The following is an 18,783-nucleotide window of genomic DNA, read 5'->3' as shown; positions in this document are numbered from 1 at the left end:
TGGTCGCAAATGGGTCTTCCAAATGGACAATCACCCCAAGCATACTTCCAAAGTTGTGGCCAAACGGCTTAAGGACAACAAAGTAAACGTATTGGAGTGGCCATCACAATGCCCTGACCTCAATCCTATAGAAACTGAAAAAGCGGGTGCGAGCAAAGAGGCCTACAAACCTGACCCAGTTACACCAGCTCTGTCAGGAGGAATGGGCCGAAATTCACCCAACTTATTGTGGGAAGCTTGTGGAAGGCTACCCGAAACGTTTGACCCAAGTGAAACAATTTAAAGGCAATGCTACCAAATACGAATTGAGTGTATGTAAACTTCTGACCCACTGGGAATGTGATGAAAGAAATAAAAGCTGAAATAAATCACAATTATTCTGACATTTCACATTCTTAAAATAAAGTGGTAATAACTGATCTAAGACAGGGAATTTTTACTAGAATTAAATGTCAGGAATTGTGAAAAACTGAGTTTAAATGTATTTGGCTAAGGTGTATGTAAACTTCCGACTTCAACTGTACATGCTTCAACATTGAAATGCCATCTAGTGTTCCATAGAACAATTTGGGGTAGGCCTACATATTTGTAGGTGGTCGACATGCGCTGCCACCCAAGATATGTTTAAAACTAAATTACTATGTGTAAGTAGCCTGCCACAGGACATGGATTTACATCAATGAAACAAGAACTTAAAAATGGCCCTAGGACATAAAATAATTGCAGTGGGAACATCAATAAAGTATGCAAAAAAATAATACTGGGTAATAGTCTATTTTAAAAGTGGTAAATTAGGTCTCTAAAGTAAGAATCAACATACAATAAGGGGACATTTGTGTTAACATTTTTTATTTAATCAAATGAAAGCATGAGCAATGACAGATTTTTTGCAAAATATGTGTGATGCATATTAAAAGGTTTATCAAATGAATAGCAATACAACATATATTACATCATATACATCTTATAGAAAACATTTATACATATGTTATACTTCAGAGGACATGTGATATTATATATGTACACATATTTACATTGTTTTGTGTATTTGTGGTGCTTTTGTGTTGGGAATCCCTTTTCATGCAGAGCTTATTTTATTACATTATATTGGCTGTAAAACTGTTTCTATAATGGAGTTAAGAGCAGGTTTACATTGTCATACAAGAACTTAAATGATGCGAGTTATCTTAAAGTTCCAGACAGTTCTATTGGTCATGATGACCCCATTTAGGTTCATTTCATCTTATTAGCTAATGACTCAATGGTGCCCATTGGTCCTCAGATGTAGCAAGCAACCAATGCCATTCGCTTTTACAAAGTCACTTTCAGTGGTCCTCCTCACAACAAGCCAGTCCCAATAAAGAGATAATCCAAGACCACAGTCACTGAGGCATTCTGCAGTCCTGCCTTAGGGCTCTGCTTCATGCCAATTCTCATTTAGCTTAATCTTCCCTAGCCTCCTTTTGGCTTTGGCTTTGTGTTTGTGGAGAAGCTGGGGCCGAGACAAGGCAGGCTCCTCAAACTTCATATGGCTCGACTCGTTGTGTTGCCGGGAGTACCTCTTACACTTGCACGAGGTGACCACGGTGATTTTGTACGTTCTTGTACTGCCATCCTGGCACTGCAGCTGGATGCGTTGGGTGCGCGTCTTGTCGTTGACGCAGCGCCAGTCCTGACTGTTCCTCCGGCTCCAGAACTTTCTGCCGTAGCCGCCGCCGATCCAGTTGGGAAGCATCTGAGCGGGGAGGCACTCGCCAGCACATACTAGCTCCTTTATGGGGTTGATGCTTGTGCATTGGCCATCAGAGATGTACTTGGTGGACCTCAGCTCTCTACAGCCAACTTGGCTTCTCTGGTCTGCGAAAGAGAGAAACAGAAAAACGATGAGAATCAAACCATTTTGAAGATTAAAAATGTCCTTTTGTGGCCACAAACTATTTGGTTTCACTTTGAATCCTACTGCAGGTAACATAAAGGGTTTTGATCAGAAAACCTTACAAACACAGCCATCTATTTGGTTCATTTGGAGGTTTTTGGCACAGACTGTAAACCTATACCGGTTACTGGCTTGTAGAGAGGAAATGGTGCATTGCTCTTGCATGAGAGGAAGGGCTTTAGAGTTCTGAGCTATGTCAATGGAGCTGGCTTTCCTATAGGATTATCAGCGGGCAACTGGTAGGACTGTCAGCACTGTTCTGCTCCAGGCTACAGTTCCTCACTCACCCTGTAATCCAAGCCAGGGCCCCATTCACAGACTGCCATACACCTCTGTGACAATGTGCCCCCTTCTCTATGACAGAGTTTGATGAATGAAGAGAGGAGAGGCTCCCTTTCTCTCCTTCATGCTTGGGGTCCTGAGAGAGCTCAAGTCAAACAGTGCCACAATCACAGACTTCCTGTGTATAGGAACACGCCTCCAGTGGCGCTGACACACGATCACTCCCCAAACACTAGCCTGGCTGCCCTGGGTGACTCATCTCTGCTGCCCTGCTTGGACACCTGCCAGGAGTGTGTGTGTGTGTATATATATATATATGTGTGTGTATTGAAGATCATTGTGCCAAGCTTTGCCTGGTCTCACTCAGTGGGGGCATCTGATACTGTCTCTGGAGTGTCACTACTTAGCTACTGACCAGAGCTGATCATGTAATTTTAGCAGTTACATTTTTACATTAAGAATGTAGCATATTCATTTCAAATATAATTTAGAGAACACCATCTCATCAACCTAATTGTAGAAGCCGCTATAAACCTGCTTGCGCTGGAAAAAATATGTCTATGCATTTGTCTTGAAATAAAACATTTAATTTTTAAAAAAGGAAAATAGTTAAAGTACAATTTCTCAATGTTTTGAGAAAGAATACTGAACAATACTCACCAACTCTATCGTTCCCAGCAGTATTTCCCGCGCCTCTCCCACCGTTTCTTGCCCGATTTAAAGAGACATTGCTCGGGGCATCCTGCACAGGAGTACCCACGTGCGAGTATAGGATCTCCGTAGCATCATTATTGAACGCCTGGCAACTCCTCACAAGAATACAAAACAAGAATACAAGGTGGCACGACTTGCATGGGCTCAAGTGCATATTTGCTTCTGGGGATTTAGGGAATAAGCAGATCCCGTGTCAGGTAAATTGATTCTGTGCCTCTGATGTCTGCGGCAGAGATACTACGTTCTGAGCTTGTTTTATATAGGCCTGCCCGAGTCTTGTTTTGGCAACCGCTCAGGTGCACATCATGGGATCTTTTGACTGAAGGCTGGGCGTAACTGAATAACCACGCCCATTTGTCTGTGCGCTACAGAGCCAGCGCGTGTACAACATCTGGAGTGATCCTGTTCCTGTCTCTCCAATTGATGGGATTTGGTGCTATTGAGTCATTTTTGCTTCTTCAAATCGCAATCTATTCATCACATTTAATCTATTCAAAATAATAGAAGAACCTCCACTTTTGGTCTCTGCAATAATGTGTTCTTCTTCTGTTAAATGTTTTTTTTATTTTTATATATTCCCTCATTTAATCATCTTCCATGTTCTGACATGCAGTCTCACCTATTCTCTTAATTCAAAAATGAAAGCTGATACGGTCTGTGTAATTTGCTTTCGGTCTCTGTCATTCTCTTCCTCTCGACCTCTCAATCCCTTGTCATTTTTATACCTAATGATTGGAGTGCCTAGACTAACTGGAGTCTTTGTGTGTGCGCAACCCATGGCAAGGAGAGATATAATTACTTCTGTGGGAGCATTCACTTCAGCCTTGTCTTCCAGATTTGAAAAGAAGTGTCACACATAGACACTAATTGTTGCTCATGTGAATGAAATCTGATACACTTTTGTTCAGTGTCATTATCATATGAACCTTAAATGTAGGGCCCTCCTTCCTCCTGTGTAGAATACCACAAAGCATTGAAAACAAAGCAGATGACTGTATCTTGTGATATAATATCTGCCTGAATACATGTAAAGGTGAAGGAATAATATATTGTTTGTACTATTGTTGGTTTTGTAACCAACGACCTTCTCTCTTTTTACTTTAATGCAAGGCATATTTCACTAAAAAGCTCTTTCACCGACCTCACTTCCGCCACAAAATAAAGACAATCAAACCATTTTATCCCAGGAGACTAGTAATACATGGATGGCTTTCCCGTCTACAGTCCTTTAGGTGATGGGGTGAATGATGCAGAAGTTCATACGATATACCACTGTCATGTTTCTCCCATTTAAATAGGCAGAAAGCTGAGATAGCCCCTCTGTATGTGTCCAGACCATGGAGACGGTGACATATAGGAGTAGATCAGGTGACAGAATCCTGTGGGAAGTAAAGGGACAGGTACACAATCCCACACACATTCCTGCACGCACAAATATGCGCACACACACAGTGAGTTATTAACATATCGACAAGCAACATGACAGGAGTGTGTGTATTAGCAGGAAGGACCCTCATGTGGTAATAGGGGGGGGGGGGGGGGCAGTGGGACTAGAGAGGGACAAAAGGAATGCATAACATGGGAACAAAGCCAAGAGATAAAGTTCATGGGTGTGTAGAATTCACTATGAATCCCCAAGGAAGCCCACTGTGTAAATGCAGACAATGGATTTGTGTCTTATTCTAGAGAGAGCTGTTCCCGGTTTGCCTTTAGCCACCAGATTCAAGGTACTGATTTCATTTTCACAATTGTATATTATAATTGAAATGAACTATTATGTCAAAATTGTGAAATATCCCAGTTTACTGTGGAGAATAGAATTGTGAACTTGGGCTACAATTCAGTAATAGGCCCACGATAATGTAATGAAATAAATGCATGCAATACAGGGAAACCTTTGTCACCCTTCAGTCAATACACTAGGTAGAGATAGTATGCCATCTACTGACCAGTCGTTGCCATTGTCGAAGGAACTGAATTGCAGCATGAGTAATAATGTCATATCATGAATGTTAAAATAATAATAATAAATAATAAAATATCATGAATGTTATCATTTAGCCTCACATTATAACAAAATCTATAAATTATTGCCTCCTGCCCCTCCCCCCCCCCAAAAAAAAATATACATTTCAGAAACCTGTGCAATCTGAGGATGAGGCAAGAGAACAGATTTCTTTGTTTGTTATGACAAAAAATTTAAACAAGGGTTTCCTGGCTCCAGGTAGATCTAGTAGGGTGGTTGGTTTGGTTTGTCCTTCATATGTGATAGACCTGTCTGAATTACTATACTTCATTTATCTTACCTAAAAGATTGCTCAAGTATTTTGAAGATGTAATGATATTTAGAATTTCACTGCATATTCCTACAGGGCCTTCATGATGCTCTCCAGAAATATGGAATCATGAGGGACATTGATGTCTGTCAACTTTACCTTGCCAAAAAGTAGTCTTATCATAACTTATAACTATGGAATCAATAACTTAAGTATTTCAAATGAGGCCCTATTCACTGCAAGGCTGTGGACGTGATGTGACCTGTAAATTATAATTTGTTGGAAAATACCAATCATGTCAGTATATGCCAGTATTATGTTATATAAAATGCACAGAATGCAAATTAACAAAATGTGATTGTAGAGGACTCGTCAATATTCCAGACTTTTCAAGATTCTCCATGCTGAGATACTTAACAAGGTACTGTAGCCAACATCACAAACAGATAATGATACTGCATACAGTTATATTAAATGTGGGAATGTGTGACAATCAAACACTAGGCATATCATATCAGAATAGCCAAGAAAGTAAAAAAAATATTTTCACATTTCCAATTCATAATGTCCTGTAAATGTTTCAAATTACCGAACTCTCCTACCATTCCCTCAACTGTTGCATAACAGAACTTTAGCTCCAAAATAATAAAATAACATATTTCAGGCAAATAGTACCATCTTTATTTTCCTAAGCATATGCTATAACATTGCATTGCATGTTCTCTGTCTGAGTTTGTCTTGTTGTGGATCTGTGTTTTCCATCCTCAAGTGCACACATGCCTGTCCTGTTTATAGACTGTTCCCAGATCTGTTTGTGCTCTTGCCAAGTCCATTGCTGTCATTGTCAAGCCAAGTTTGGCATGACAATTTCACATGGAGTTGTTAAGAGAGCAGAAACAGGCTGGCACCCAGGCTACTGTCTTTACTGTATGTTTTCCATTCCTAGATGCCCTGGGACACCTAACCTGCCATTGGGTTCTTCTTCTGCACAAACACCAGATGAAGAGGCTGGAGGACTGCGTGGCTGAGTTGAGGAACTTGCAGCATCTCCACACTGCCAGTGAGTGAATAGGGATTCCACTGATACTGTACAGTCTAAGTCCCTCACATTTGACATGGTTATGTGAGGAACAACAGATATGACCAGTGGAGGCTGGTGGGGGGAGGTATAAGAAGACGGGCTCAATTTAATGGTTGGAATGGAACAGAGTCAAACGTGGTTTCCATATGTTTGATACCATTCCATTCATTACAATGAACCCATCCTCCTATAGGTCCCCCCACCAGCCTCCTTTAGATTTGACACAGTATTGTAGATGAAAACTTGTTTGACAATTGCTTTTGCAGCTTTTTTCCCTGAATCGCTACTCACAACAGACCGGACATCGTCAATATGTGGTCCATAACTTGCTATCAGTGAAGTTATTGGATAGAAGAGGTATGTCAACAAATATTGAAATCATATTCCAAAAATTGGAAAATAAGCAACTAACTAGTGAAACTGTTACAATACATTGCTGTGTCAAGTCTGGGATCCTTGTTGAACCTAAAGTGATTCCCGGTTGACAGAGATGAAGCAGGAGGAGAGGAACAGTTCATTACAGCCGTTTAGTATAGAACACCATTGTGTCCCCCAGTTGGCAGCCGGGCAGAGACTCCTGCCAGTAGAGAGACTGGCATCTATGAGGAGGGATGACACCTTGCTCAAGGTAAAATACTGTACCAAAGAAGAAGAGCATTTGCCTTATATTGCAATTCACCAGCTTTTTTAATCTATTGACTTGAAAATTGAGAAAATATGCAATCAATTTGATAATTTTCATCTGACTTGCAGTTCACTATGGATCAAGACAACATTTAAAGTAAGTCACAAATAAGGGATATGGGTGATTATCTCTTGATACAAATTCTGCAATGTTACAATTGAATGTATGACTCCTAAAGTATTAAACGTTCTCAATGTCTATTTATATGCGCTTCTCTGTGACGCTTATCTCTGCCCAGGAGCCCATTCGGTGAGATAGCAGATCCCAGTGTGCACAGACCCATGCAGAGATCCATCATGCAGTTCTCCACTGTGGACTGGAAGGCAATTTCCACCGCTGGGGGAATGGAACCAGCCAGGGGCCAACATCCTCACTGTCATGTTCGGATAACTGCACCAAAAACAAGAGGGGTGAATCTCAATTGTATTTAACTGATTCTTCATGTCCTCTCTCCTTGGCTTCTTCTCAAAATGCATTGGAGGAGAAGATCCCAGGGGAGGAACCTCAGATCAGAATCAGTTTTCTCATTACTACCACACAACAAACAGACACCCCAGGTCAATGTTACACAGTACATGATGACCTGGAGGAAGAACTCTGGGAGTCTGAATCCTCACTGGTCTACGTTAAGCACATTTCCCATGTGAGTGGAGTCTAGTCTTAGCCTGATCCCAGATCTGTTTGTGCCATCATGTCAACGCGGTGTCATACGAAACATTGTTTGGCATGACAAGGAGTGGCAAGGTTTGGCATGACTGATACAAACAGACTGACACCCAGATGAGTAATCTGTCATACAATCAAAAGCACAGAGACAGTACTGTGGTGTTTATTCTGGTGTATTGCAATCACAGTCATTTGACATCTTCGAAACATCAGTGTTCAACAAAAAAAAGCCACATTGTTAGAGGGATTTGCCAAATTGCCTTTTCAGGTTACAGTAACTTAAAAATAATTTTGTTCTTGGCCAATTCAAGCCACTTTACTGTATGTTTGGAAACAATGTCCTTTATCTATTAACTAGGGAAATTAAGGACATGAACAAACAGAATACCAATTAAATCTACTACTACTTCTTCTTTACATCACACTCCCTGAAGCACTTTCCATTATTCTTGAACAAAAACCACCGACATAATTATATTAGTGTACAATTTAACATTGGACATGAATGATGAAAAAAAAACATGGAATAAAAATTCAAAAAGCATAGACACTCGTGACCCTAACCCTTCTTCCATCGTGTGCAATAGTGTTGCATTGCTTTGGTGGAAAACAATGTCAGATCATCAATAAATAAGGGATCCTTTCCCATGGGTTCAGGCCTTAAGCTTGTATGAAGCTCCTGCGTACTTCATCCCCAGGTTAACTGTTGGGCCTTACACGGCAGGCCTCCCTTAGACCTTCTAGGACAACAGTGTAGACCTGTAGTAGGGGAGACAGCAGGGTGTATAGGCATTGTGCACCTGTGTCGGACGTCCCTTACAGACCTCCTTCAGTTCTCTGTGGCTGGAGTGGTGGAGACAGGGCTGGGGGGAGGGGGGTCTGCTTGGTTGTCAGAGGTTGACGGGGAAGACGGAGAGTCTTCATTGGGTCCTACTGAGAGGTCCTGCATGGAGCCTGTCGCCGACTCTAGCGCCTGGCTCTGCTCTGAGAAACACATAAGGAGCCCACTGTTAACATGATGCCTTGTAACCCGACGCAATGGAAAGACGATTTAACCTAACTACCACTTTTGAAGCTGAAGCATCCTATTCAAAACCAAGCATCGTTTCGTAACCAATGTACAGTAGGTGTTTCATGTCATCCTTGGTCACTTAAAATTACAATGAGACATATACAAATTAAACAAGAGGGGACATGAAAATGTACGGCTCAAGAATATTTCTCCAATACCTTTCCTCTGTCGCTCCATCAGCTTGGCTGACTCTGCCTCGTGCTTTTCTCTCTGCTCCTGAAGCTGCTTGCAGACCTTCTTATGGGTGAACCAGTGCATTTTCTGGCAGGCTGGGGCACAGTAAATCACCTATAGGAACACAAAAAACGTTGCATGTGTTGGGTAAGAAGAGAGGCCCATGCATCGGATGCAAGGATACATAATGACAGATTGACCATTGCTATTGCAGGTCTATGAATGATGACAGTGGACATATGAATATAGCATTTGACTGTATTGATATGAGTTACCGTAGAAACGCGCATTGTGCCTACCATTTTACAGATGGAGCATCTCTTCTCTGCTCCCTTCTCCCCACAGGTGGTACAGAACTCCGCATCCATGAAGCCCACCTGTCCTGTTATAGCCTGGGTCAAAACTGAGATGGCTGTAGGATCGTTACCCTGACCAGGACAGAAAGGGGAAATGTGAGACAAAATTCTAAATATACACAAGATATACAGTACAAAATGACACTAATGGTCAAAGATTAAGCCTAGTCTTGACCTAAAAAGGTATTTTAAAGGGATTTCCTCATTGAGCATGCTTTTTAGTCCATGACTAAGCTTAATCATTGTCTGGGAAACTGGGCCTAACAGTATAAACGTTGAAAAGGTTATTAAGCCCATAACATGAAACTATTACGAGTGGTGCTTCACTCAAACTGACGTTGCAAAATGAGTCTATATTAAATACAGACAGACATCACGAGAGAGAGCATGACTGTAAAAGCACTTTGTGACAAATATTGATGGGAAAAGAGGCTTCATAAATCAATTTGATTGATGACTGATTGACTCACAATCTCCACGGGAGCGATACTTCGGACCAGCTGCTGCAGCAGTGTGGCGTCGCAGTAGGGGAACTTGCGGATGCACTCTCTGATGAACTTCTCCTGGAACAGCGGGAAGCCGTCACTGTCCCGGCCCTTCAACAAGCTGTATGGGGACAGCAATGACATCTGGGGTTGTATGCATTGCAATACAGTACATATAACAATCAAAAACAGATTTAGTGTGTCAGAGTATTTCTACACATCATCAGTGCAGCCAGATATATGCATTTCATAGCAATTTCTTCCTTATCTTACAGACTTTTTGCATTGACATCCTCTGTCCGTCCAGTTTAATAAAAAATATCTATAAATAGTAATAACAATGTCCGGGAAACCAGCCCCATATGTATTTACATGTTCAAATGTGTTTACTCTACGCATGTCTGGGAAACCAGCCCATACAGTCCAACCCCCTCGCTCACCTCTTGATGAGTCCTTCCAGCTTGTCGTCGCGCTCCTTGAGGAAGGAGGCACACTTCTGCAGCACACAGCTAATGTAGTGCATCTTCAAGGCCAGCACCTCGTTCATGTCCTGCTGCTTCACACATTTCTCACAGATCAGCTCCATCACCCGCCGGCACTTCTCCAGGGCCTCCACCTCAGCCAGCACCGGGTTCTCCTTCACCAGAAGCACCATCTGAGAGAGACAGACAGAGAAGGGGGGGGTTCTCATTCACTATAAAAGGGTGACATAACAGCTCCATATGTAGGATGGATTGCCAAAGGTCACATAACCCACTATTCCCCAAAAAGCTATGATTTATAAAAAGGTGACATAACACACAGATAGGGTTATATTGGTGGTGGTCTGTCTTTGTGTTTTGCCTTTTACAGTTCTCCAACCGACTTGTCTTTAGTCGGAAAAGGTCTGCTTACTTTTTTTTTGCCTGATATCCTTGCTGGTCTGAGTGGTCTGGTGTACACATTGCTTTGATCAAATATGCATCACTTAATATCTCACTCCAAACCCACTATTTCATATTGTGGCCCAGAGACAGCGGTGGTGGTATTTACCTTGACGGGGTTGAGGTTGGTGCTCATGATGATCTTGTGGAGGGGCCCTGCCAGTTTGGGGGGCAGCTTGGGCTCCTTCTCCAGCCCCTGACGTATGGTGTAATACTCCAGCTTGGCCCGCGAGAAGAAGTTGTTGATCACCGTCACACAGTCGTGCTGCCCTGGGGAGAGGAGATACACCTGGGTGAGAAACAAGTTCCCATGTCTCACTGTGACAGAGGTTGCATTCATAAGGCTCCAAACAGAATGTGCCCTAATGAACACGATCAGAATAAAGGGTGGCAATGCCAATATGGAGTCATTCAAGTTTATTCTACGTCACAGACATCACATACACTTCCTGTTATGTGTGATATCCTTACTGTACTTACCGACAAACGCAGCCATCTGAGATGCTGTTCGCCCGACGGAGTTGACCACATCTGTCTCCGCTCCTGCATCTAACATCATCCAGGTGATATCAGTCTTACCTAGATGGCAAGGCGGGGAGAAAAGAGTTACCGCACACAGTCAAATTAATGAATTCAACATGGGGCACCCTGATCTACACAGGGATATCCTTTCTCAGCAATATGAACAGTGAGAAAATATGCCTACCTGATAGCCCAGCGAACATTAGTGCCGTGTATCCATGCTCGTGTTCATTACAGTTCACATCTGCCCCATGTTGCAGTAGCAGCTTGCACATATCCACCTTGCCCTTGTATGCAGCGTGCATGAGGGGAGTCATCCCATTCTGAGGAGGAGAAACAGAACTGTCAGTAGTGTATGTTGTAGATATGCATCATTTAATTAGCCTATTATAGACAAATGATGCTGAATTAAATCTACATATAAATATTCCTCATTGTACAGCATTGTAGAGTGCACAATACAGGACAATGAGGTTGTGGAAAATAGCCTTTGCTAAACTGTGGAGTGCCTGGACTGGACTGCCTGCCTCTTGAGGAGAAGACATAGGCAATGTTATGAAACAAAAAGAGACATGCTGCCTGTGGTTTCCTTACTGTCCAGTTTGCAGACAAATTATAAGGAGCATAAATCAATCAAAAACGAATGTTACAATAGAACATCGTTGAAAAACCGAACCTCATCCAAACAGTTGACTCTGACATCCTTGCAGCCCAATAATCTTGAGGCTTCTTGAACATTTCCTGAGAAAAAGCATCAAAGGTCAATCATTACTTGTACATGCATGCTGTACCTTCAAGGGATTGTATTGCATTGAAAGTTATGAACACTGCCACAAGTTAACCAAGGCTTGAAACAACCAACAGTTGTCTTGTCTAGAAAACTGTTTCAGCTATTTCATGAACTGGCAGCTAGCTAACATAACGTCTAGTAGTACTGTACAATACTAACGCTAGCAGATTAGAGATTTTTTATAACTATCTGTACTAGCTTGGCTAGCTAGCTACAGTAGTTAGCAAGTTTCCTTCCAATGCAACTTGCTGGATTGAGCTATCAAGTTAGCCATATAGTCACCATCATTAGAAACATAATTTAACCCATTACATAACGTACTAGTTAAATGTGAAATCGTACAGCAATCTCAGATATCTTATCTAGACTACAGTAACAAGCGTACTGTCTAGCTAACTAGCATTAGCATTAAAGTAAAGAGGATTTACCTGCAGCAATAACTACGAATAATTCCCTCTCGGTGCAAGATAGATCTCCCTTCTTCGGGGCTGACATATTGGCTATAATTGTGTGTAAAAAAAAAAAAAAAACCAGTCAACGAAATAAGACAAATATGGATAATTATGAGTGAAACTAAATTATAGACTATCACGTTGTTTGGTTTTCATTCTGAAGATTTCTTGCTGGCTGTTGGGGTTAAACTGGTGTTTTCAGACTGTACCACGTGTTTAGTACAGGGGTGGGCATTGAAATTCATATTAATTCATTCAACTTTTTCTCTTCCATTGAAGACATTAACACAGAAAGTAAATAATATGTATAGATATTATTGCAGTATACAAAATGTCAACACCTTAATTATTTATCATAATACGAACCGCTTTCAAAGCCCATTCTCCCCCCTTTTCAACATTTGTTAGCAGTTCCACGGAAATCTAGAAAGTTCATTCTTGATATGTTGAAGGGCTTAGACTGTACGTATTTTATACATTGTTCCTCTAGCCGTCAGTGTTCTTCAATATGTTTTAGTGAGGTATAATTCATCACATTTATCCTTAAGCACGAGTACACTTTCATAACTTGAATAACAAATATTAAGGTGTTTTATTGAAAAGCAATAGTGTTGTTTATCAATGTCCAAATTAGAGGATAAAGGTTAAAGATTCATTAGTGTCATAACCAGTCATTATATGCTCCCATTGTTTCAAAAGTATTTTTCCTCATCAAAAATAGTTTTTTTTTTTTTTTTTACGGCGAACAGTTTAAAAACTGCAATGTTTTTGTAGGGGTTTACCCTACACAAATAGATTTCAGTTTTGAAACGACAGTAAAAGTGCAGTAACTGCAGTCCACTGTGGTATTTTGGAGCAGTAATTACAGAATAACTGTAGTGTACTGCAGTTGAACTGCAGTTATACTGCACTCTAACTGCAGTTACACTGCAAAATTACTGCAGTAAAAAAAATTATCTATTTTTGGACATAGTATTTGCAGCATACTGCACTCTGATGTCAATCTTTCTTCGTAAGGGAATATTTTATGTGAAATGTCTTACAGTGCAGCCTAGTCCTAGTAAACCTCCAGAGTGGCGCAGCGGTCTAAAAGGCACTGCGTCTCAGTGCTAGAGGTGTCACTACAGACCCTGGTTCGATTCCAGGCTGTACCACAACCTGGCCGTGATTGTGAGTCCCATAGGGCAGCGCACAATTGGCCCAGCGTCGTTCGGGTTTGACCAGGTTAGGACTGTCATTGTAAATAAGAATTTGTTCTTAACTGACTTTCCTAGTTAAATAAATGATAATAAATAAACATACACAGTATCTGGTGATTAAAATAACACTTAGGTAATCACTTGGCTCAGCCATCACACATTTCTTTAGCTGCATTTGCATATGTGAAGTCATCATTTCAAGACGACCAATCAGGTAAATTGAAAACCTATTTCCCTGGACTTGTCCCTCCTTGGAATCCTACACACCTGTAAAACGCCACAGTCAGTGTTTTTCATTCAATGATAAGACTTCTTACTTTTCCAACTCGGATACATTTGAGTCTGATAATTGCTTTGTTCGAGAGGATAAAAAACGAATATCGACAATGGTTTGCGGAGGATTTGTTTGCACGAAGAAGTCCCTATGCGCTCTGAACATACTTTATGTTGTAAGTACCACGCATAGATGTTTCCATAGGGGTACGAATTGTTTTTGATGATAGGCTATTAATGAAAGTACTAAAGCCAACATGATTCTAGTCAAGAATGATATAGCCAGGGCAAGAAGGCTATCATGCAAATTAAGTCGTTGTGACACCTATCAAAATGATAGTAGGCTACATTCCAAACAGTTGCCACAATGTCTCTCAGTTAATGCAAAGTCTAAACTATTGGTTCCCAACCAGGGGTACTAGGACCTCTGGGGATATTTAAGAAGCCTCATGATACCATAAGCCTACTTGTAAAATGTACTTATGGGATTACTTCAGGGTTACTCAGGCAGAGCAAATTTATGTTGGTGGTACAGTAACCGAGAAAGGTTGGGAACTACTTGTCTAAACCATATCTGTATAGTGTGATAAATTATCGTCATGCAATTCATGTATAATATAATCAAAATACTTAATGTGTTACTTTCTAAATGTCTTAATACATATTGTATTAAATGTATCTATTTATTTCATCTTAACATCTGTCTAAAGACTTTAATCAACCTGAAGGTTGTAGCCTAAATATGAGATGGTGTTGACTTTGCCCACATCAAAGAAATCAGCATGAAGTGTCCTTTTAAGTGCTTTTCCGTTCCTAGTGGACTTCTGTCGTCACTTTGTATTGTGCTTGGTCTTCAGATGGTGAGCTTGCTGCTGATTGGCGTAGCTGCTTGGGGTAAATGGTTTGGCCTGGTCTCCAGTATTCGGGTGGTGGCTGGAGTCATTGGCGTGGGCATCTTCCTGTTATTTGTGGCCTTCGTGGGCCTCTGTGGAGCCCTGATGCACCACCAGGTCCTGCTGTTCTTTGTATCCTTCAATCAGGAGTAGGGTGAAGTTGCCCCTAGACACTGAACTTCGGTCATGTTTTTTTGCATTTTCCCAACTAATGGTTAAGATTAGGATTGGGGAAGGGAAGCTGATCCTAGATCCACTCACTTTTTATCACCTTCATGTGATATGATTGTTTTTTTGTGGTTGTAATGTTTTTATTCATGTCCCCTATCATTACATAGTTAAGTGAATACAAACTACAACACAAGACCTACTGAAACAGAGGAGTTGTATACTAGAGGATCTTAGTCTCAATGTGTACCCAGACTATTCTTAACTGCTATTTTCTCACTTTATGAACAATTCTCTTTCAAATACACAGCCTAGCGTTGCCTAGTTTGTTTCCAGAGGGTTGTCACATGTGAGCTTCCTTAGTTGGCCTCAGTACATGATTATCCTGTTCCTGGTGTTCATGGTGCAGCTGTCAGTGTCTGCCGCATGTCTGGCTATCAATAAAGAGCAGCAGGTACGTGACAAAATATTATGTGTATAATGTGATTCATGACCACTTCATCTGTAGAACACCTTAAATAAATACTGGAGATTCATTCATACTTTCCTTCTGTGTCCTGTATTAGATATTTAACAAATGGATAAGGCACAACATAAATGGAAAGTGTGAATAATTTCCAGTTGATCTCAAAGAAGCACTCTGATTGAAGACATGCTGAATGAGGCTCTGGTCACAGAATTCAAATCTCCCTGCACTGCTTCATCCATTTCCCCCACTTTAGAAAGAACTCCTAGAGGTGGGCTGGAACAAGTCCGAGGCGACTCAGAAGGATGTGGAGAAAACTCTAAACTGCTGTGGCTTCTTCCATCCAAACTATAATGGCACCTGTGACGCGGTAAAGACTCTGGCTTGTTATCAGTAAAAACGAGCAACATGTTTGTCAGATAGTGATGGACATATACCTTCAATTATGTCCTGTCTACTTGCTTCCTCACACTACAGGACTGTTTCTCCAACCCATTATCCTGCGATCCTTGTGCTCCAATCATCCAAAGTCATGCTGAGGAGGTTTTACGCTTTGTGGGTGGGATTGGATGCTTCTTCAGCTTCACAGAGGTTAGCAACCTGCTGTAGCCTCATAGCAATGCACTGGCAATGGGTAGAATTTGCTGTGTAACATAGGAATCCCACAGCCTTTTACTATGTAAATTGGAACTGAAAACAGAACACTTTGTAGTGGGGACTTTTAATGTCTGCAGTTTTATATTATGTCTTTGACATAATATACATTTACATTTTAGACTTTTGATTTTGACTTTTTGGCTTCAGAAATGATTTCAACAATTCCAAATCTATTGATATCTACACTGAGTGTACAAAACATTATTAACACCTGCTGATTCCATGACAGACTGACCAGGTGAAAGCTATGATCCCTTATTGATGTCACTTGTTAAATCCACTTCAATCAGTGTAGATGACAGGGAGACAGGTTAAAGAAGGATTTTCAAGCCTTGAGACATGGATTGTGTGCCATTCAGGGAATGAATGGTCAAGACAAAATATTTAAGTGCCTTTCAATGGGGTATGGTGGTAGGTGCCAGGCTCACCAGTTTGAGTGTGTCAAGAACTGCGACGCTGCTGGGGTTTTCATGCTCAACACTTTCCCATGTGTATCAAGAATGGTCCACCAGGACATCCAGCCAACTTGACGCAACGTTTGGACACATTGGAGTCCAACATGGGCCAGCATCCCTGTGGAACACGTCACACCTTGTAAAGTCCATTCCCCAATGAATTGAGGCTTTTGAGGGCAAAAGGGGGTGCAACTCAATATTAGGAAGGTGTTCTAATGTGTTGTACACTCAGTGTATATTGTGCTTTAGTATTAATTTAATTGCATATTCAGCCATATTTTTTTCCATCTAATTTCAGATCTTGGGAGTGTGGCTAACACACAGATACAGAAATCAGAAGGATTCCCGTCCAAACTCTGGTGCATTTCTATAACTAGCCTGTTCATAAACTCAACTTTGCACTGTCATGCATTTGTATTTAGATTTTTGTATTTAGATCCTGTGATTTATCTACGACTAATGTTTCCAATTCAGATATTTCCATTGCTATGATAATATAACTATGCGTTGATATATCTAATACTATTGACTGTTTTTTGACAGTTAGTGAAAACAAACAATTTGAATCTTGAGTGATGGACACTGAAATTGAGAGCAGTTACTTTAAGGTTAAATTTGACTGAGGTCACTGATTGGAGTCGTGATCAAATGTCATACGCACACCTTATGCAAACAGAGCACAGGCAGAGCGTAATGTTTCCTGGTAAGCTGTCTGTGGATTCCCAGTTTCAAACCCGGCTTTCTTTGGGTACCTACACAGTGCCGTCTTTGTTGCGTATATGGGGGGTGGTATTAGATGTCACACGGGATGCCAACAGATTCAGCTTTTTCAGATTCAACTCTACTAAAGTTTAGATGGAGTTGATCACTTCACAGGACATGCACCAATACAAACATTAAGCTTTTTTTGTCTGTGTTTCTAAACGGTTAGGCCATATCATCCTATTCATTTGAGATCTGAAAGCGTCAAGCATTACACAAACTGATTTCGTATCAGTTCATATTACAACCCATTTCTAAACATCTAGTTTAGGCTATTATCACTCACACTGACAATGTCACAACCAAAAAATACAATTCTCAAAATGAGATTCAGGAAGAAAATAATTTACTGAGGTGATTTCTTCACTGGAAATGGGGTAGTGTGACTTCAATGCTTCATCAACTCACACTAGTTCAACTGTTCTCCAGCGAACATTGGGGTTTGCATAGAAACTTGCCTTGCCCCATTTGGCCAACCCCCTCTGAGATCTACTTTAGATAGAGCACAGTGAGTTGCAATGCAGTCTTATGACCCATAAGAATATGTAACTCAGTGCCATATTAGTCACGCCTAGGGTACATTCCTGCCTTTCAAACAGGATAGGAACCAGGAACCGACTGTGTATTCCCTTTCATTCTTCTATAGGCTGCCCAACCTGTTCCTGAAGGCATCACTATACGTAAATCAATCTTAACACAATGTTAAAGCTAAACAAACGGGCTCTTATATTTGTATGATCAACTTAGCACATGTGGAACAAATGTGAGCTGTTCTGTGATAGTAATGTGTTGCTAGTGTATAGTGCCACTAGCTGTCAGTGGTAACATGTTTCACCATGCGAACGACCGTTGTCAAGCCCATAGGCCAGTGGTCACCAACCGGTCGATCATCAAGCATTTCTGTAGAAAAGCTAACGATAAAGGCTTTCGTGCCGTTTGTTTGTGTTGCGCTGTTGGCGGTATGTGCACTTGATTCAGAAGCCCTGCGCACCGGGAGGCAACGTGTTCCAATTTCGAACCATTTCATTTGTCTAAAAAGACAAACTCCACCTGACGGGGAGATCTGGGGCTAAATCGAGTGCGCCTACTGTGCTGGCCAATCGGATAGCTCAAATCGCCGTGCTTGCATGCTTCCACGATCCCAGCCGCAACAGTTGAATACTATCCGACGTAAGATTTCATAACGTTCAAAACCATGACTACAGAGACGCAAAGAGCTGCTGTTTTATGACTGAATTAATGTAACATTTTTGATTCAGCATTGTCAATCTTTATTCAACACTTGCAAAACAAAACGCGCTTCTCCATGCTTTCACTCCCGCTGTATTATTAGCAGGTCGCCTATTTTTAATATTTAACTTTCTCCGGTCATAGGAACAACACGAATTTGTGCACGAGTTAGATGTGTTGCGAATGCGTTTCGCCATCAGGTGGAAGACTAGATCCGACTGGGAAAGATCGTTTAGAACGGTCATCCAACTCGAAATATCTCAAAC

General features: G+C 41.2%; 3 protein-coding genes across 3 annotated transcripts; 1 reads left to right on the top strand and 2 right to left on the bottom strand.

Moving 5' to 3' along the window:
• Positions 1 to 1,071: 1,071 nt before the first annotated feature.
• LOC120031684 (sclerostin domain-containing protein 1-like) lies at positions 1,072 to 3,145 on the bottom strand. The gene is made up of 2 exons (XM_038977477.1): positions 2,879 to 3,145; positions 1,072 to 1,857 (listed from the first exon to the last, which is right to left on the bottom strand). Exons 1-2 carry the CDS (start codon positions 3,084 to 3,086, stop codon positions 1,409 to 1,411), a joined length of 657 nt encoding a protein of 218 aa, XP_038833405.1. The 5' UTR covers positions 3,087 to 3,145; the 3' UTR covers positions 1,072 to 1,408.
• A 4,642-nt stretch (positions 3,146 to 7,787) lies between these two features.
• On the bottom strand, positions 7,788 to 12,591 carry LOC120031158 (ankyrin repeat and MYND domain-containing protein 2-like). The gene is made up of 10 exons (XM_038976757.1): positions 12,391 to 12,591; positions 11,849 to 11,913; positions 11,357 to 11,495; positions 11,131 to 11,229; positions 10,760 to 10,920; positions 10,168 to 10,382; positions 9,713 to 9,848; positions 9,186 to 9,314; positions 8,871 to 9,000; positions 7,788 to 8,624 (listed from the first exon to the last, which is right to left on the bottom strand). The coding sequence occupies exons 1-10, from the start codon at positions 12,455 to 12,457 to the stop codon at positions 8,470 to 8,472; spliced, it is 1,296 nt and encodes a 431-aa protein (XP_038832685.1). The 5' UTR covers positions 12,458 to 12,591; the 3' UTR covers positions 7,788 to 8,469.
• Positions 12,592 to 13,688: 1,097 nt separating this feature from the next.
• On the top strand, positions 13,689 to 16,993 carry LOC120031425 (tetraspanin-13-like). The gene is made up of 6 exons (XM_038977167.1): positions 13,689 to 14,062; positions 14,744 to 14,911; positions 15,321 to 15,401; positions 15,670 to 15,783; positions 15,891 to 16,004; positions 16,824 to 16,993. Exons 1-6 carry the CDS (start codon positions 14,000 to 14,002, stop codon positions 16,896 to 16,898), a joined length of 615 nt encoding a protein of 204 aa, XP_038833095.1. The 5' UTR covers positions 13,689 to 13,999; the 3' UTR covers positions 16,899 to 16,993.
• The last annotated feature ends 1,790 nt before the right edge of the window (positions 16,994 to 18,783 follow it).

This window comes from Salvelinus namaycush, chromosome 37 (assembly GCF_016432855.1).
Source record: "Salvelinus namaycush isolate Seneca chromosome 37, SaNama_1.0, whole genome shotgun sequence".
In the NCBI taxonomy this organism is placed as follows: domain Eukaryota; kingdom Metazoa; phylum Chordata; class Actinopteri; order Salmoniformes; family Salmonidae; genus Salvelinus; species Salvelinus namaycush.
This window is presented reverse-complemented; position numbering and strand designations above follow the sequence as displayed.